Below are 19,838 nucleotides of genomic sequence, written 5' to 3' on the forward strand. Positions count from 1 at the left end.
TAAACAAGCATAAATCAGCACAGGAGTGCCAACTGAGAGCTGTCTGTGAGTCATGTGACGTTCTCTGAAGAATGAGGCCCATTGGCGTCAGAATTCAGAGTGAATGTGGTTTCATTGGCCTGCTCTACTCGTGGTGTCAGAATTCAGACTGAATGTGGTTTCATTGGCCTGCTCTACTCGTGCCTTTTAAAGGGATATTCCGCCATTTGTGGAATTACGCTCATTTTCCACCTTCCCTCGAGCAAAACAATCGATATTTACCTTGTTCCCGTTCATCCAGCCATTCTGTGAGTCTGGCGATACAACTTTTAGCTTCAGCCTAGCATAGATCATTGAATCGGATTAGACCATTAGCTTCTCGCCTGCTAGCTTCATGTTTAAAAGTGACTAATATTTCTGGTAATTTTCCCATTTAAAACGTGTGTCCTCTCAAGTTAGAAAGTGCAATAAGACCAACTGAAAATGAACCCTGCGGTTTTTCTAGGCTGATTTGACATGGAACTACATTCTCATCTGGCGTAATAATCAAGGCAACTTGCAGCTACTGGCACTACTACTGCTTGATGTCTATGGGGACTATTTTCAGATGCTGCGTACGATATCACTGCGCCTATGGTATGTTTGCAAGTTGCCTTGATTATTACGCCAGATGAGAGTGTAGTTCCATGTCAAATCAGCCTAGAAAAACGCCAGGTTTCATTTTCAGTTGGTCTTATTGCACTTTCTAACTTGAGAGGAGACACGTTTTAAATGGGAAAATTATCAGAAATCTTAGTCACTTTTAAACATGAAGCTAGCAGGCGAGAAGCTAATGGTCTAATCCGATTCAGTGATCTATGCTAGGCTGAAGCTAAAAGTTGTATCGCCAGACTCACAGAATGGCTGGATGAACGGGAACAAGGTAAATATCGATTGTTTTGCTCGAGGGGAGGTGGAAAATGAGCGTATTTCCAAAAATGGCGGAATATCCCTTTAAGTGAGAGCTGTGATGAATGGGTGCCATGACAACTCACCGACTGAAAGTCATCTTCATCCTCAGACATGCCTTCAAACAGGAAGCCGCCTGTGGACACACACACACACAGACACAGACACAGACACAGACACAGACACAGACACAGACACAGACACAGACACACACACACACACACACACACAAATAAATAAATACATATTTACACTTAAAAATAAACACACAGATGCTCTCACTGGAAAGGTGCATTCATTCAAACTCAATCCTCACACACACACACACTCCCACAAAACGCAGACACACTCTGAATAAACACCTGTTTCCTCAAGGTGACCTCAGCACCCCCGCTCCCCACACAGCCCTCCTGCTGGCCCTGTTGGCGCGGCTGTGCCCTCTGTATTGACCCACCTGGCATGCTGTGCCCTCTGTACTGACCCACCTGGCATGCTGTGCCCTCTGTATTGACCCACCTGGCATGTCGCTGTAGGAGCTGGCGGTGTTGTTGCGGCTGGAGCTGCTGCCGCTGGCCTGCGCTGGCATGCTGCCCGCCACAGAGTGCAGGACCAGGATGATGGCATTCACCAGCGCAGGGTGAGACTGTGCCAACCTGGCAGAGAGAGAGAGAGAGAGAGAGAGAGAGAGAGAGAGAGGGAGAGAACCAACATGACAAAGTCAATAACAACAGACAAAGACAGAGAGAGAGAGATGAAGAGAGAAAGGAAGGAAGGAAGAAATAAAGAATGAAAGAGTGAAAAAAGAAAGAAAGAAAGAAAATTGATGGGTGCCTTACATGTCAAGCATGCCTGGATCTGTAAACTGCACGAAAAGATCCTTGTCCTTGAGCACACCTGCGGAAACACAACAGACACCTGTGACCTCAAACAAAGACATTTCATTTGGCTGATGCTTTTTAACCAAAGAGTAGTCCCTCTCTCATCAAAGAGTAGTCCTTCTCTCATCCTTCTCTCATCTAAGGTTTTGTTCACACTGGCAGTCGAAATCCGATGTTTTGCATATCCGATCAGAATCTGATCTCTCTGACTGACTGTTCTCATTGCATATTGCAAGTCATCACATCCGATCTTGGCGTGCAATGCTCAGATCCGATATAAATTACATACACCTGGATTCATTAAGTAGAGTTGTACACAACCAAGTCGTCATGGATGAAAGCGGATTTATTTCTTATATTCTCCAACTGATAACGCATAGCCGCGGCGCAAATACCTTACAGTTTGGGAGAACACGTCAGAAACGGAGGAAACGACTATATTCCAGTTTTTTCTTTGCAGCGATGTCAACGCGCATGACACAACAACGAGCCTGGCGCTCGCGCTGAATCAATCAATCACTTCCTTCATTATTGACAAGATAGAGCAACGTAATGCATCTCTATGGAAGCAAAATTCGAACAGTTCCTGTCTGCTTAAAGAGGCGTGTTGCAAAGACGTCATAGTGGAATATCGATCTCTGTCAGATTGGTAAGCAGTTCAGTTCGAATGTAACAGGTCTGCTTAAAGGGGGATTTAGCCCCCTCCCCTTTAAGAAGACAGAACGCGGAAATGATCGAACATTTGCGCCTCTCACTCCGCTTTAACCCTCTCTGATACAATCCAGATAAGCAAAAAGTCGGATTTCGACTGACAGTGTGACCAAAGCCAAAGAGTAGTCCCTCTCTCATCAATTTATTCTGAGATATTTTGGAGAGTGTATTTAAATGTGGTGTGTTAGTCTATGAGTATGAGAGTGAGTGCGCATGTGTGTGTATATGTATGCACACTCATGTGATTGAGTGAGTATGCGTGCATCATCAGCTCCTTACCCAGCGCCACTGCATCTGAGCTGAGTCCAGGTGTGGCCACAATGATCTGGTCCAGGGACTCTTTACTGGCCAGCATCTTAAACACCTGTGAGAGCATTACGATACGTCAACACTTATAGACTCTTTACTGGCCAGCATCTTAAACACCTGTGAGAGCATTATGATACGTCAACACTTATAGACTCTTTACTGACCTGTGAGAGCATTACGGTACGTCAACACTTAGCTATCTGACTTAGCTAGCCTTGGACTAGACAAGTCCTAAATGCACATTGCTCACAGTTGTAATTAAAGAGGAATAATGCAGGATTGGCGATTTCATCTCTGGTTTCGGTTTCGTTTTTCGTTTTCGCTCGTTTTATGCTTGCATATTTCTCTGCAGAGCTTCCCCGACAGCTTTAGCATGTATATTTATACATATGTTAGGCTATATATAAATATATAAATTGCAAGCGTGGTTCTTCTTGTTCCTTTCGCGTCTCTGACTTCCAGATGTAAACAGCAAACGATCGTTTATCAGAAAGTTGCAAGGTTGTAATAGCGGAGAGGGACACTAGGGGCGGGAGGAAATGTGACTGTTTTCGATAAAACTGGTCAGTCAAGCAACGATTTCTAAGCGATTTTATGACTATGAAAAAGTTGCATAGGGTCTCTTTAACCAACACAAAACTACAGTAAAATATGGCGCAATATATGATTTCCTGTGGTTTTGATGTTTGATGTTTGATGTGGTTTTGATGTTCCCCAACTCTCCTACTGCATACCTGACTCGACTCACCAGTGATTGGCTGAAAATGCTTTAGAAGTGTGCCATACACACAAATGCACGTAAACATTCCATGGAATGCTTTGATTCAACGCTAAGAACACATCAAATGATTAATGTATAATAAGGGTGCAGCGCTGCAAGACGGGTCGTACGGAGTCTCTGTAGACAGCATTGGAGTGCAGGGCCGCCTGGAGCAGACGGAACTCTCTGGCGGCAGTGGCCTTGTTCACCGGCTCTGCAGCATGGAGGAGAGGAGGAGAGGAGGAGAGGAGGAGAGGAGGAGAGGAGGGGAGGAGGAGAGGAGGAGAGGAGGGAGGAATGGGGAGGAGGAGAGGAGATGGGGAGGAGGGGAGGAGAGGGGGAAGAGAAGAGGAGATGGGGGAGAAGGGGAGGAGGGGAGAAAGGAAGGAGGGGAGAAGGGGAGGAGAGGGGGAAGAGAAGAGGAGATGGGGGGAAGGGGAGGAGGGGAGGAGGAGAGGGGGAAGAGAAGAGGAGATGGGGAGGAGGGGAGGAGGGGGGAAGAGAAGAGGAGATTGGGGGGGAAGGGGAGATGGGGGGTTAGAGAGGAGGAGATGAGAGAGGAGGAGGAGGAGGAGAGAGGGGGAAGAGAAGAGGAGATGGGAGGGGAGGAGAGAAGAGGAGATGGTTGGGGAGGAGAAAGGAGGGGAAGAGAAGAGTGAGAGGCCTCGCAAAAGTGTGGCAGGACATGCATGCTCTCAATATACGCTTGAATACTAGAAAGCCTTCAAGACACAATCTAATAATAATAAAGATGTCAATGTCTGCGATTAGAAAAATCTATTTTCTTAATGTACTTAATTTGATTAAGTGTTTGCAATATAGGACATGATCTAATATTGAGTTGTGGTTGTGTAAGCCGATGTCTTTTCCCGGCTGCAGCACATCACTCACCTGCGTTAGCTGCAGGCTCAGACCAGGTCTTCCTCAGGATGTGCAGGGTCGAACCAGACTGGATGCCATACGACTCCAGAGTCTGCTCATCCTTCAGTTTACGGCCGCAGTGCACAAACTCTGGACCAAATAGGACACAAGGGAAATCGTATGAAAACTGTGCCATATTCTCTGGCAAAGAGTTTGACGTGATTTAGTGGCAGTAGAATTTCTGAGGACAACGTGTTGAGCTCAGCGTGATATTGAAAACAGATTGATATTGAAAACAGCTACTGACCTATAAGTTCAGGATCGGGTAGTGTATCGGATAATTGTGCAGCGACAAGTTGCTTCAGTGTAGCGATTCGATAGCCACCCGGTGGTACATCTCCGGGTTCTGCTTCAGGGAATTGGAAAACCGATTTGGGCTGATCAACCAGCTTCAACGAGAGATACCAGTCCGATGTTGCCATTCCCCTATCCGAAACACAGAGAAAGACACAAGGTTAAGGATGATTTGTTGCCAGCTGAGCCATTGTCTGAGATCAAATGTACAACCATTGGTTGTCATTCCCAGACGTTAGAACACAATCACCCAATGGTTAATAGGTTTGCTGACCCAATGATTTTTAATAATCATTCATAAAGAGATACAGGCATGCAATGGCAACAACAAACAACGACGGCGGTGGTCAGCTAATGTAGCAGCAGCTAGTTAGCTAGCCACAGGAGTTTGATCATTGTGATTTGTCCGGAGAAAAACACACTTATAAATACATATTGTTGTTCATAGACATGCATGGACAAACGTGTCGTGGTCATCAGTTACAAATCATCCAAGCACCACAGCGTAACCTTTTACGTTACCTTTTTATTTCACCAAATCGGTTATGATAACAATTTGCTGTGATCACTATGATCTGTTTCCGTGTTTGGTCACGTGATAGAATTTTGCTTTGCCATTGGTCAATTCATTATTTCATGAACTCTCCAACACACTAGGTGGCGCCAAGTGTACCTAGTGATGATGTACCAGAGCCGAAAACCACTGAAGCCTTGCTGTGTATTTGTACGTCCGGCATCAGCAAAATACAGTGATTGAGGTCAGATTTAGACTATTTCACGTGTATTTATTATCTTCATTTTCCTTGTTATCGTTGTTGATCATTGCCGTCACATAGCTGCCTTGATTTGAGAGTAAAGTCAGTAATATAATGCACAAGCAGTAACTTCAGCTAGCTAACATTATAGGGGTCTCCAACATTTTCCCTCCTAACGTTATAGGATTACTTCAACAAAACCAACGTGTTGCTACTGTACTATTTTACATTGATATTACTATCTAGATATGAGGATAAATGTTGCATCCTTTACTATCTTACAGCACAGCCTTTATTTTACATAGGCTAACTATAGCCAAATTTGGTGTGCACTACCAACATCTCATTCTCATCATTTGTCATGTTATGTATTATTAATTCTTTGTTTTGGCGACACACACTGGCCATATCTGATACAGCAGGATAGCTAGTTTCTGGTCAGTGTTATGTAATCTCTTTATTGTTATGAATCTGTCTGGTGGTTGCTAGGTTACCACCATTCAGCCATTTTATGACCAGCACACTTACAGCAGAAAGCATTTTTCCTTCCTAATACAATCTACGTCATCTATGTGTTTAAAAGCCTTGGAGAAGCTTTGCTTGTAAGTAATGTTGTTAACGAATATTTTACGTTCGCATATTTGTGAGTATTTTTTGTGAATTCTTATATTGTGATGCTGTGTAACATAAGCAGCTCACCCAATGCATTTACTATGCAGTTCACTTAGGAGCTAGCATTTAATACAGCTTAGACTGTAGTTCTTTCTTTGGTATATATTATTTAGGCTATATGAGTATTTACAATATTTACAGTGTTTACTTCTGACCTGATTGTAAGTGATTTATTGGAACAGGTTGTAGCTTAATTCTAAATACTGTTTTTGTATTTAGTTTCACAGATTCAGTGGTTTCCTGTGTTAATGCCTTTACACGAGTAAAGTGTCAACTTTATATCCACGTCTGGGGTTTTCATTCATCACTGACTGTTTAGCTATCTGTCAACACGTGCAAAGCAGACACGCACGCTGGAGGACAGAATAGTGAAAAAGCAGCATCACAGCGGGCGAAACACAGATCCTAAAGGAAGACAGCTACTCTTCATCCTCATTCATCTTTAGCCTTCGTCAGGCCACCTCCTGCACGACATAAACAAGATGGAAGAGACTACCGAAGGGGGTCCGGTCAACTCATCTAGTCAGCTGGAAACCAGGTCAGTGGTATCTAGGTCCACAACTAGTTCCTCTGCGAGCATGGCAGCAGTCAAGGCACGCGCAAAGGCAGAAGGTGCAAGAGCACGCACCACATTTGTAAAGAGAGAGACTGAAATGTTTTTAGAAAAGGCCAGATTGGAGGCAGAGCTGCACTCACTGCAGCATGAAAAGGAAGTTGCAGCAGCCACAGCAGAAGCTGAAATCTTAGAGTCAATAGCAGAGGAGCTAGACTTAGGTGAAAGGAGAAGGGACATCATAGGATTACCTCATGAGCCCACAGAAAAACGCACCAGTGACTATGTTGACTGTCTCTCCGCCTCACGCCATAGCCAGCTCCCCCCTTATAAGCCTCAGCCTTACGTGCCCCCTCCAACCAAAACAGTGTACCAGCCATACACTGCAGAGCATACAGGCATACAGTCAAACCCTGCTCCTCTTTACAAGCCAGCGCACGGTCAGACATATGCAAAAAGTGAAGCACAACAGCTTCACAGTCCCCCTCCAGTTAGAGCCGCGCATCAGCCACATGCCGCTGCACATACAGGTATGCAGCCATATCCCTCTCTTCCTTATCACCCAGCTAATGGTCAGTCCCACGCTCAAGGTACAGCTCCGCAGCCACACGCTCCCCCTCCTATAAAACCAGTGCATCAGCCATGCGCTGGCGACCATACAGGAATGAGCGACATAGCCAGGTACCTTGTACGCCGTGAGCTTGTTAATTCAGGGCTTAGCAAGTTTGACGATCACCCCGAAAACTACTGGGCCTGGAAGTCCACATTCTTTAATGCTATAGAGGGGCTAAAACTGACAGCCAGCGAAGAGCTTGATCTTCTAGTTAAATGGTTAGGGCCCAAGTCTTCAGAGCAGGTTAAGAGACTAAGAGCAGTTCACAATACTGACCCCACTGCAGGGCTAAGAATGGCGTGGCTACGTCTTGAAGACTGCTATGGCTGTCCAGAGATAATAGAAAAAACTCTTTTTGATAAGCTGGAAAACTTTCCCAAAATTAACATTAGAGAACCTCTAAAGCTTAGAGAACTTGGAGACCTGCTGAGAGAAATTGAGTCTGCAAAGCTGGATGGCTACCTACCTGGGCTCACTTATCTGGACACGGCACGAGGTGTGACACCCATCGTCAATAAACTCCCTCACAACCTCCAAGAGAAATGGATGTCTCAGGGTTCCCAGTATAAGATTCAGCAGCAGGTAGCATTCCCTCCGTTCTCATTTTTTGTTGACTTTGTGTGTCGTGAAGCCTACAAGCGTAATGACCCTAGCTTTGCTCTGAGCTCACCTGTGGTCAATGCTGTGAAGCCAGAGCGCTCCATAAAAAGTTATGGACACTCCAAAAGCCTTGTATCAGCCCATAAGACTGAGATCTCTCACACACAAACCCCAAACGTCACCAACTTCACCGATAACAGGCCAGACATAGGTAGACATTGTCCTATTCACCAAAAGCCCCACCCCCTCAGGCGTTGCAGAGGCTTTCGGGCTAAAAGCATTGAGGAACGCAAGACATTCTTAAAAGAGAATAATATCTGTTTCAGGTGCTGCTCTTCAAACAGACACCTAGCCAAAGACTGCAAAACAGCTATACAGTGCTCAGAATGTAACAGTGGTGCACACGTAACAGCCCTCCATCCGGGACCACCCTCCTGGACCTTTAATTCCCCTAATGCAGAGCATAGCGGGGAGGAAGAGGAGAAAACCTCTCTTACTGTTAACTCTAAATGCACTGATGTTTGTGGAGATCCACTAAGCTCCCGGTCCTGCTCTAAAATATGCCTCATTGAAGTCCATCATAAAGGCCAGCCAAACAAAGCTGTGAAAGGTTATGCTATACTCGACGACCAAAGCAACCGGTCGTTAGCCAGGTCAGAATTCTTTGATTTCTTCTGCCTCAAAAGCACAGAGTCTCCTTACACTCTTCGCACATGCGCCGGAGTCACAGAGATGTCTGGAAGGAGAGCTACAGGCTTCATCGCGCAGTCATTAGATGGAACTTGTAGTGTGTCGCTTCCCACGCTCATTGAGTGCAATCACATGCCAGATGACAGGTCAGAGATACCGACTCCCGAGGCAGCAAAACACCACTCACACCTCGAGTCTATAGCACACCTTATCCCCCCTCTGGATCCAGATGCGCAGATCCTCTTCTTACTTGGACGTGACATACTACAAGTTCACAAAGTGAGAGAACAGCACAATGGGCCTAGAAATGCACCATATGCGCAGAAGCTTGACCTCGGCTGGGTCGTGGTTGGTGAAGTCTGTTTAGGCGGCGCTCATAAACCTACAACTGTGAGCGCTTATCACACCAACATTCTAGGTAATGGCCGCCCTTCAATCTTCAGACCATGTCTTAACCACATCTCTCTGAAAGAATCGCTGAATGCAGAAAGAGTCTCTAAAACCCCCCTCTTCCCTCAGTATGCTCCCGCCAGTCACCCCTCTCATAGTCGTAGCTCCACCTGTGAAAGCACATTAGGTAGCACAGTCTTTGAAAGAACAGAGGATGACGATAAAACTGGTCCCTCAATTGAGGACAAACTGTTCATTCAGATTATGGACAAAGAGATGTTTATGGACGACATGAACAGCTGGGTGGCGCCGCTTCCCTTTCGCTCACCTCGGTCACGCCTGCCTAATAACAAAGAGCAGGCTCTAAGTCGTCTCACCTCTCTCTGTCGCATGCTCAGCAAGAAGCCTAAGATGAAGGAACACTTTGTGGCATTCATGGAGAAAATCTTCAATCACCATCATGCTGAACTGGCTCCACCACTGCAAGAAAGAGAAGAATGCTGGTACCTACCCACATTCGGTGTGTACCACCCACGTAAACCTGACCAAATTAGAGTGGTCTTTGATTCCAGTGCACGTCAACATGGTGTGTCATTGAACGATGTGCTGCTAACAGGCCCAGACTTAAACAACAGCCTCCTGGGGGTCCTAATACGCTTTAGGCGTGAGCCTGTAGCCATCACTGCAGATATAGAACAAATGTTCCACAGTTTTGTAGTCAGAGAAGATCACAGGAACTTCCTCCGATTCCTGTGGTTCAGGGACAATGACACATCCAAAGACATTGTGGAATACAGAATGAGAGTTCATGTGTTTGGGAACAGTCCCTCCCCTGCCGTTGCAATGTATGGTCTCAGGCGCGCTGCTCTACATGGAGAGGCCGAGTTTGGCGCGAATGCTAAGCGCTTTGTGCAGAGGGATTTCTACGTCGACGATGGGCTCAAATCCCTGCCCTCTGTCGCCGAAGCCATCGACCTCCTCAAGGCTACACAAGACATGCTCGCCATCTCTAACCTCAGGCTCCATAAGATAGCGTCAAACAGCCCAGCAGTCATGGAGGCGTTTCCCTCAGACGATTACGCAAAGGACCTGAAAGACCTAGACTTACAGATAGACTCTCCACCTATACAACGCAGCCTTGGACTGAGCTGGAATCTCCAAAATGATACCTTCACATTCCGCGTTGCCAACAGTGATAAGCCATTCACTCGTAGAGGTGTTTTAGCAACCGTCAACAGTCTATTTGATCCCCTTGGTCTCGTGGCCCCCATCACTATCCGAGGAAAACTCCTGCTCAGAGAGCTCACGAGCACAACTGTAGACTGGGACGCTCCTCTCTCCACTGAAAAAGAGGCTGAATGGAATGCCTGGAGAGACTCACTACAGGATCTCGAACAATTCGAAACTCCACGAGCATACACAGTAGCATCTCTCTCAAACTCAGTGAGAAAGGAGGTCCATGTTTTTGCTGATGCATCCATACAAGCCATAGCAGCTGTAGCCTACCTGAAGGTCACAGACAGTGACGGCATGTGTCATGTAGGCTTCATCATGGGCAAGGCTAAATTAGCTCCTCTGCCAAACCACACCGTTCCCAGACTTGAACTATGTGCTGCTGTCCTTGCAGTCGACGTAGCAGAGCTGATTGTTCAAGAGCTAGACTATAAGCCAGATTCCCTAAAATTCTACACAGACAGCAAGGTGGTGTTGGGGTATATCTGTAATGTCACTAGACGGTTTTACTTGTATGTGAGCAATAGAGTGCAAAAAATCCGAAAGTACACACTTCCTGAGCAATGGCATTATGTTCCCACCTCACTTAATCCGGCAGATGTGGCTACCAGATCAGTTCCCGCGGCTCGTCTCGCTGAGACCATTTGGCTCACTGGCCCAACATTCTTACAGCACCCAGAATCCTCACATACCCCAGAGGAAGCGACCTTTGACCTCATTCACCCAGAGTCTGATGTTGAGGTGCGCTCTTTGATCACCTCATGCACAAAACTAAAAACGACTCTAGGCTCTCACCGCTTTGAGAGATTTTCTACCTGGAAGTCTCTTGTTAGAGCTACAGCATCTCTTATCCACATTACACAGTCCTTCAAGCACAAAGAGAGTTGCAGAGGATGGCACCACTGTGCACAGCCTCTCCCTGCTGACCTGTGGGCACAAGCAAAAGCAGTCATTATTGGATGTGTCCAAAGAGAGGCCTATCAAGCTGAATTCACATGTCTGGAAAAAGGGAAAGAAATTCCTAGAAATAGTCCACTCAGAAAACTGAATCCTGTTCTGGAACATGGTCTTTTGACGATTGGAGGACGACTTGAACACGCCACTCTTAGTACCACAGAGAAACATCCACTCATCATACCAGGTCGCAGCCATATTGCAACTCTCCTAACAAAGCACTTTCACGAGAGGGTGAAACATCAGGGCCGTCTCTTCACTGAGGCCTCCATCCGCACAGAGGGCTTTTGGATAATTGGAGCTAAAAGATGCATCAACAGCAATCTCCGTAAATGTGTCATATGCACCAAGCTCAGAGGAAAAACAGCAGAGCAGATAATGGGAGACCTGCCCGCTGACCGTGTAAGCACAGAGCCACCCTTTACAAACGTGGGCCTAGATGTGTTTGGACCCTGGGACGTGTCCACACGCCGCACCCGCGGAGGTCACGCCAACAGCAAAAGGTGGGCTGTAATCTTCACATGCTTAAGTGTGCGAGCTGTGCACATTGAGCTAATCGAGTCAATGGACAGTTCATCCTTCATTAACGCTCTACGCCGCTTCATTGCCCTGCGTGGCCCCGTAAAACAAATACGCTCCGACTGTGGAACTAACTTTAAAGGAGCATGCAAAGAGCTGAAAATGCTTATGGACAGTACAGGTGAGCCGAGCGTGTCAAGATATCTCAGCGGGGAGGGAAGCACTTGGACCTTTAACCCACCCCACTCCTCTCACATGGGAGGGGCATGGGAAAGAATGATTGGGATATCGAGACGGATCCTAGACTCAATGTTATCACAAGTCGCCCCCTCACATCTCACTCACGAGGTGCTGTCTACCTTCATGGCCGAAGTGTGCGCTATCATTAATGCAAGGCCTCTGGCGCCCATCTCCAATGATCCAGAATCTCCTTATCTCTTAACACCAGCGATGATCCTCACACAGAAAACGTCCATCCCTAATCCTCCTCCTGGATCCTTTGAGAGCGCAGACCTTTACAGACAGCAATGGAAAAGAGTACAGCATCTTGCCAACATGTTCTGGGAAAGATGGAGACGCGAGTATCTTGCTACTCTTCAAACACGCAGCAAATGGCAAGAAAGTAGGCCTAACATTAAAGAAGGTGACCTAGTCCTGTTAAAGGACAACCAAGTGAAGAGGAATGAGTGGCCTATGGCTCTCGTCACTAAAGCCATCCCTGGCACTGATGGAAAAGTCAGGAAGTTGGAACTGAGAGTAACAAAAGGAGGCAGCGCAAAAACTTTTCTTAGGCCTATCGTGGAAGTGATACTGCTTATGTCTCCTTAGTTACTTCTAGCTTTAGTTATTAGTTACTACTGTACTTTGCTACCTTTAACTCCTTTAAAAAATGTGTTTAGTGATATTGTGTTCAATATCAAACGGGGAGTGTCATGTTATGTATTATTAATTCTTTGTTTTGGCGACACACACTGGCCATATCTGATACAGCAGGATAGCTAGTTTCTGGTCAGTGTTATGTAATCTCTTTATTGTTATGAATCTGTCTGGTGGTTGCTAGGTTACCACCATTCAGCCATTTTATGACCAGCACACTTACAGCAGAAAGCATTTTTCCTTCCTAATACAATCTACGTCATCTATGTGTTTAAAAGCCTTGGAGAAGCTTTGCTTGTAAGTAATGTTGTTAACGAATATTTTACGTTCGCATATTTGTGAGTATTTTTTGTGAATTCTTATATTGTGATGCTGTGTAACATAAGCAGCTCACCCAATGCATTTACTATGCAGTTCACTTAGGAGCTAGCATTTAATACAGCTTAGACTGTAGTTCTTTCTTTGGTATATATTATTTAGGCTATATGAGTATTTACAATATTTACAGTGTTTACTTCTGACCTGATTGTAAGTGATTTATTGGAACAGGTTGTAGCTTAATTCTAAATACTGTTTTTGTATTTAGTTTCACAGATTCAGTGGTTTCCTGTGTTAATGCCTTTACACGAGTAAAGTGTCAACTTTATATCCACGTCTGGGGTTTTCATTCATCACTGACTGTTTAGCTATCTGTCAACACGTGCAAAGCAGACACGCACGCTGGAGGACAGAATATCATTGAATAGTAAAACTGGGATCATGTACCACAAAAGACAATAGGGGACTATCCTATCTGAATTTTCATTAGATTTATATACATTTTCCTTGACCGTTGGAGAGCTACTTAGGTGGTGCTACCTTTGGAGACCCCTGAGTTATATTATCTATTGTAGCCTACTGTCCACCTACCAGAAATCTGATGTTGACTATTTCTGCTCTCCCTGTTGTCCTTGTGTCCATCTCTCAATAGCGTAGCCTTATGTCATCACTATGGCCCCCTCCTATTGCAGTGTGCCTGGCTGCTCATCCAACAGGAAGAATATGCCCTATCTCAGCTTTCACGATTTCCCAGCCGACTTAGAACTTCGTGCCTCTTGGGTGAGGGCAATGCGACGTGATGAGGGGCCACAGTTTAAGATCCTTCGTGGGAGTACCTTCCTCTGTAGTCTCCATTTCACAGAGGAGGATATGTCCGTTTCTGCCAGTGGGCGGAAGAAACTAAAGAAAGGGGCAGTGCCATCCAGATTCATTTGGAATGACTTGGGCAAAGGTAAGAGGACGGTGTTAAAATGTATGTATTAATGAATGTATTGCAGTATCTGTAAATGTGTACGGTGGCCAAGAAGGGTCACAACAGGCCTGAGAGTTCAGCCGTGGTGCCTGAATTCAGGCTAGAGCTCGCCAAGGAACGATGTCAAGAAAGGCTATCTCTATATTGTCTTTGAATGTATTTGATAATTTCAGGCACAGATCATTTCCTGTCTATCAGCCCTGCACATGCAAATTCAAAAACATCTGCAACCTCAGGGTCACAACACATGCATATTCAAACTGCAACCGTTTTCATCTAGTTTGTTTTCATCTAGTTTGCCGTTAGTTTTCATTTAGTTTGCAGTTCGTTTCCATATTTGCTGGAGTTGTGAATATTTGCAGCGATTTCTGAGTTTGAATGTTTTTTCTGAGTTTGCAGGTTTTTGAGTAACCTATGCATATGTTGTGAACCTTCTCGGCCACCCTAATGTGCAAATAACCGGCGTGTTTTGTTTGACTTAGCCAGACCATTAGATTTGACGTTAGGCATGAAATGGCTAAAATGGTTCTGAAAATATCGCAAAGTTAGCCTGACGAGCCAGACCCACATCAAGATGTAGGGTCTGGACACTCACCAGACAGGGCTCAATCGGAGGGGTGGGATAAACAGTTGTCTTTCAAATTCCCTCCCCGCAATAGGATAACGCTAAACAAATCATCTTCTTGTTTTCAAGTAGCAGGATGCGTAAACTTCCCTCTCCACGCAATAGGATAACGCTAAACGAATCATCTTCTTGTTTTCAAATAACAGGATGCGTTACCGTCGCAACTTCTGGTCGCATTATGTTAAGCCCACCCACAGACTCTATACACGCTGTGATTGGCCCGCTTTTATTTTCCATTTCTCAGCTCCTAGCTCAACGGAGCGTTGCTAGACTGCCCCGCCAGCCAAATTACATTTGCTGCCGCCAGGGGCGTCTAGATTTCTAGGCTATCGCAAAGTGGTTGTGAATGGAAATATGACGTGGCGGATGGGCATGGTTTGCGCCGCGGTGGCGTCTGGGATATAAATGAGGCCTTTTGGACCTACTGCCAATGAAGTAATATGATTGTATACATTGCTAACTCGCTGTTTTAACACCTGTTTTTCACACATCATGGGACGAACGTGTTGTGTTGTTGGATGTAACGTCCGTGCCCACGATCGTCAGGGTAAAAAAATCCACAACGGAGTGTCTTTTTATTGCTTTCCTATGTGGAAACAAGACCGAGGGAGTCTTGTCTCCGAGATCACAAAGAAGAGACAGATGGCATGGATCTCCGCCGTAAGACGAGCTGACCTAAAATTTGAGAAAATCCCAAGATCGATAAAAGTGTGTTCGAGGCATTTTCTTTCTGGTAAGTGCATACATCTGTCAGGAATTGTCTCCAACACACTTGGTGGCGCCAATTCACTGTTCGCCGCCGACTGAGGGAAACACAAAGAAGAATGTTTGGTACCCTGTTTATCAAGTTGTCAGTAGTATTTTTGTGATATTCAGCAATATTGCAAACGGCATCATGCAGACTTAGTATTTGACAAGAGATGGATTCCCGAGAAGCATTAAGCTACTGTACAAGTGCTAGCAACCGTACTCTCGACCACCTAGTGCAGCCTGATGCACATAGTTAATATAAGTGACGTACCAGCCTATTTAGGGAGAGCCGAAAACGCGCCAGACTTGATTCCACAAAGTGACGAACGCAGGGCAGTGTTCAAAGATGCCTTCTACCTGCTGTGTTACAAACTGCAATAGTCGTTCTTACGATAGATGGGGCGTAAAGAGCGGATTATCCTTTTATCGTTTTCCAGCGTGGAGAACTAATAGTACAAGCCATGTTTCAGAGGTGACAAAAAGGCGACGAATGGCATGGATAGCAGCAGTAAGGAGGCCCAAGCTTACCTTCGATAACACTCCACCCCACATGAGGTTGTGTTCAAAGCATTTTCACAAAGGTAAATGTTCAATCAGAGACGGTTGAAAAAGGGTATTTAAGGATATTTGGTTCAATGTTGCGTGCAAATAACCAACGTGTTTTGTTTGACTTAGCCAGACCATTAGATTCGACGTTAGGACAATGTTAACTGTTACAGTTTCTCTTTTCTGGTAGACTACTCGAGACATAATTCCCATAATAGAGATTGAGAACGTGACGTAAAACGCAACGCATTTTGGGAATAGGTGGCCCAAAATTAAGTTGTTTTACTGACGTGCGGGAACAACGAAGTGCAGTTGTCGAAATGCCGTTTACCTGCTGTGTTATAAAATTCAATAGAGTAACATGAAGCTTATCTTTTATAGTTTTCCAGCGTAGAAAAATAATAGTATACGTCATGTTTCAGAGGTGACAAAAAGGCGAGGAATGGCTTGGATAGCAGCACTAAGGAAGCGCGAGATTATAACTGTTTTTCACACAATTTTTTCACGCTTAGTTTTCATTATTATCATGCCAGATCATAGACCCAGACCCACTAGTTTACATGGGCTGGCATCAGGCGAGCCAAACCTACCCATAATTCTTTGTGTTTTGATGACTTTAGTCACATGTCTTAGCGATCTCTATACCGGGGTATGTAGCTCATGCACCAACCTCCTGAACCGATTCTGCTGAACTATGACCGTAATCTCTGATGAGATCCGAGCCACTACAACATTGCAGTGCTGCGTATCAATACAGTACAGTAGGCTACCGTACAGTACAATACAGCTCAATGAGCACAGTATTGCCTGTGGGCTGTTCTGTAGGACTGTATAAATAAAATATGTTTCAAGTATTTGGGAAAAGTATTCCTACTTTGTATTCCTACACAGTTTACCGTATTTTACTATTTGTTTGGGAGCTGAAAGATTACCAACACAAGGGCTTCTGTCTCCTGAACAGGAAACTGAAATCATGAGCATTGTCCTTGAAGAAAACGGCATACCATTACGGCAAATACAAAAGAAAATAATAGAAAACAATGAGATATTTCAAAATATTCATAGGGTAAGGCAAGCATATCAACTTACTGTATCAGCTTATCTACTGTTTGTAGTACTGTTTGTAGTGTAACACTGAACAAAAAAAAAGGCCCAAGTCATTATAATGAATGGAGAAGAAGTGTTTTCAATTCATTGCAGCGTTACACTGAGCACATCAGTGTTCAACTGGTCCTTATAAATGGCTTGACATATGATGGTTTGTGTGTGTCTTTTGAGAACAAAAGACCATTTTGAGGAGAAAGTACATTGGTTTGAAGGTAAAGTTTCATTTTGCAGGAGAATTGGGGAGTTTTGCCCATTGTGTGTTTTTGGATTTGTGTGTAGAGTTCTGAGAGTATGAGGCATGTTTTCAGAAATTGTGTGTTAACAATCGAGAAAAACTGTAACTTGCTTGAAATGGCTAGAAAATGATATTTTTAATGTTGATGTTAAAATGATGTTTTAAATGTTGTACATCTAGGCTACATAGCAATTTATTTGGTGACTGTGTTTGCAGGAAAACCTGCCTATGAAATGATGGAGTGTGAACCTGACTGGGCCCCTTCTCTAAACCTCGGCCATAATGAGGTCAAAGCCAAAACAGCACGGCGCAAGCGGATTGGGGGAAAAGCAACGAGGACACAAAAACAGCCAATATGTGCGTCCAAGCATTGTTGTGAAGCCATGGAGTTAGAATTATTATATACCCCATACTCACATCTAATTATATGTTTTTGTTTTCCAAAAGATTTCGTGACATCACTAGTCTGCTATGCCAGCCCATAAGGGCCAAAGGCCAAACACACCCAAATTCCTTGCGTTCTGGTAACTTTGCTGCCCAGTTGGTCACATGTCTACGATCTCCATGTAACCCCTGTAACACTGTATTTTATTTCCAATGTATTGTTGAGGGTACCGATGGATGGATGGATAGATAGATAGATAGATAGATAGATAGATACTGTATTGATCCCCAAGGGGAAATTCAAGGAAAGGGGAATTCCAAGGAGTTTAAATAGGGTAGGCTTGTGCTTCCCAAAATGTCTCATTATTCTTTGAGAAGTTTTCTCATCATGATGAAGCTTTTGCATACTCCAGTCCAACACATAAAATGGATGATTGATGGTGAGGGGGTAAATACTAACTTTTATTATACTAAACCCTTTATACCCCACAGGTTCAACTGGTGACCTATTGATGGGAGCTTTGGATACTTCTGAAGCAATGCAAGATAATATTATTGAAGTTACTGTGGGAGAAACTGGAGCAGTGGTAGATCCTACTAACGTCACCAGGGACGAGTCACCAAGTACGATGCACAGCAGTGAGGAACACCATCCAGTGGGATCTTGGGAACAAGCCACCGTGGAGGCCATCACGGACATGGGGTCATTAAACACCACAGACACTGGAACTCAAATTGCCCAGGCTACAATTGCGGATCTCAAAGACGAGAATGACTGCCTCCGCGTGCAGAATGTGAACCTGCGCTCAGAGCTGCGGCTGATGCAGTGGGAACGGGAACAGCAGCTGCGCGATCTACAGGAGAGGCTGGAGGCACTGCGACAGAGATGCTCTTGTGGAGCCATGTCAGACTCGGCCAAATCAGAGGTGGCTTCCGTCGCCACAGATGGAGATGGATGTTGAAAACAGAGAACATTAAGATCTTGAGATGTTTCTGATAACATGTCTGATCTGAAATAGGCCTGTGTGGCCCACACACCATTTCTGGTAACATTATATTTATTTGAAATAACTTTCATTGAATAAATTCATGATATTTGAAGGTAATTGAAGTTTAATTTAATTCAAAAGTTAGCACTAGGGGGTGAAAAAAGAAGATACAATAGAATAGATTCAGCCAGAGATCAACAAGGCCATCACGTTTCCTTTAACATGGAAGTGTGCTTGACCTTATGGCCTTGTTATTGCATCCTAAAAATATATGGCCCTATTGTATTGATCTAAACATATAGTCTGAGCCCTGAGTGAGGGCGCGTGTGAATGTTGACGCCAGGTGCATGGCTCAAAGGGTTCTACTCAGGGTCCTGTCATATGCCCGGCACTAGGCGTGACATGAGACTCCTTATCTTGCAGCCAATTCAGTGATGAAGATTTTGCCATGCGCTCCACTGCGCCCACAGGTGTGTTAAATAAAGACATGGGTGTGGCACGTGATCCAAAAAATGATATCTTACACCCTCTAAAAATCATTATAATCACCATTGATCAATATAAACCTAATGGCACATACTGTATAAAGCACAGCTGAAGACACTGTCACAAGATGTAAGTAGTGCTTAGCAACAAGTCCCAAACAACTGCATTGCTGAAACAGGTGTGTGTGTGCGCGCGTGTGCGTGCGTGAGAGAGAGAGAAACGTACACACTGTACTTGCCAATGAACTGAATTTGTGCTGATTAACAATGGGTTAGAACTGAAAACAACACTCACCCCAATAGCATTTGAAGGAGTCAATAAATCATGAGGACATTCAGCCAAGGAGAGACAGTTTTTGCATTGTGAGGTGTTTATTTAGCGCATTTACACGCTTCACATAAAAGCAAAGAGCAAATAAAAGCATAAAAGGGCATAGTCAAAGAAAAGTAAAGAATACGTTTCTTGATTAAGATTTATATTAACATAATTTTTTGACATCTAGAAAGAAATAGATAACTCATTCTGAGTTATTCTGAGTCACATAGTGCCATCTTCTGACCGAGTGCAGTTTGCCCTTGTTTTACTAAATTGTGTGCTCATTTTAGACTGCGCACAATAGTCAAATAAGCCCACGTTTTCTGGACGCGCGATCATAGGCGACACAACAAAATCTTGCAATGAAGAGATATTGCAGTGAGCTCATGTATACTGTAGGTGGCGCAATGGGCTAAAATAAATTATGCCAGCATGTCTGGAAACGCCCACTGTCG

General features: G+C 44.6%; 3 protein-coding genes across 5 annotated transcripts in view; 2 read left to right on the forward strand and 1 right to left on the reverse strand.

The window, feature by feature from the left end:
* The window catches only part of LOC134069089 (ubiquitin-like protein 7), an 8,888-nt gene extending 3,504 nt beyond the window's left edge, over positions 1 to 5,384 (reverse strand). Inside the window, exons 1-8 of the mRNA XM_062524946.1 lie at positions 5,323 to 5,384; positions 4,754 to 4,932; positions 4,477 to 4,596; positions 3,717 to 3,799; positions 2,796 to 2,880; positions 1,764 to 1,821; positions 1,444 to 1,580; positions 1,014 to 1,063 (exon numbers count right to left, since the gene is read on the reverse strand). Of these exons, the coding sequence (XP_062380930.1) occupies positions 1,014 to 1,063; positions 1,444 to 1,580; positions 1,764 to 1,821; positions 2,796 to 2,880; positions 3,717 to 3,799; positions 4,477 to 4,596; positions 4,754 to 4,928 (708 nt within the window). The 5' untranslated portion in view covers positions 4,929 to 4,932; positions 5,323 to 5,384. The remainder of the gene's footprint in view (positions 1 to 1,013; positions 1,064 to 1,443; positions 1,581 to 1,763; positions 1,822 to 2,795; positions 2,881 to 3,716; positions 3,800 to 4,476; positions 4,597 to 4,753; positions 4,933 to 5,322) is intronic.
* A 113-nt stretch (positions 5,385 to 5,497) lies between these two features.
* On the forward strand, positions 5,498 to 19,318 carry LOC134069258 (uncharacterized). Of its 3 annotated transcripts, XM_062525163.1 has the most exons (5): positions 5,498 to 5,558; positions 13,626 to 13,925; positions 15,173 to 15,304; positions 17,426 to 17,566; positions 18,086 to 19,318. In XM_062525163.1, the coding sequence occupies exons 2-5, from the start codon at positions 13,646 to 13,648 to the stop codon at positions 18,553 to 18,555; spliced, it is 1,023 nt and encodes a 340-aa protein (XP_062381147.1). In that variant the 5' UTR covers positions 5,498 to 5,558; positions 13,626 to 13,645; the 3' UTR covers positions 18,556 to 19,318. The 3 variants fall into 3 exon arrangements, with proteins under 3 accessions (XP_062381147.1, XP_062381148.1, XP_062381150.1); XM_062525164.1 differs by lacking the exons at positions 5,498 to 5,558; positions 15,173 to 15,304 and having other exon boundaries at positions 13,552 to 13,925; XM_062525166.1 differs by lacking the exons at positions 5,498 to 5,558; positions 13,626 to 13,925; positions 15,173 to 15,304 and adding an exon at positions 15,369 to 15,902.
* Positions 10,238 to 13,345, forward strand: LOC134069025 (uncharacterized). Its single transcript, XM_062524876.1, has one exon. The coding sequence runs from the start codon at positions 10,604 to 10,606 to the stop codon at positions 12,605 to 12,607; it is 2,004 nt and encodes a 667-aa protein (XP_062380860.1). The 5' UTR covers positions 10,238 to 10,603; the 3' UTR covers positions 12,608 to 13,345.
* Positions 19,319 to 19,838: the final 520 nt, after the last annotated feature.

This window comes from Sardina pilchardus, chromosome 21 (assembly GCF_963854185.1).
Source record: "Sardina pilchardus chromosome 21, fSarPil1.1, whole genome shotgun sequence".
Classification (NCBI taxonomy): domain Eukaryota; kingdom Metazoa; phylum Chordata; class Actinopteri; order Clupeiformes; family Clupeidae; genus Sardina; species Sardina pilchardus.

Excerpts from the sequence above, each read along its gene's own strand:
- LOC134069025 (XM_062524876.1), top strand. The coding sequence starts at position 10,604 with ATGTGTCATGTAGGCTTCATCATGGGCAAGGCTAAATTAGCTCCTCTG.
- LOC134069258 (XM_062525163.1), top strand. The coding sequence starts at position 13,646 with ATGGCCCCCTCCTATTGCAGTGTGCCTGGCTGCTCATCCAACAGGAAG. Across the intron at positions 13,926-15,172 it reads TTGGAATGACTTGGGCAAAG|ACCGAGGGAGTCTTGTCTCC; the intron begins GTAAGAGGACGG and ends TGTGGAAACAAG. Across the intron at positions 15,305-17,425 it reads TTCGAGGCATTTTCTTTCTG|GAAAACCTGCCTATGAAATG; the intron begins GTAAGTGCATAC and ends CTGTGTTTGCAG.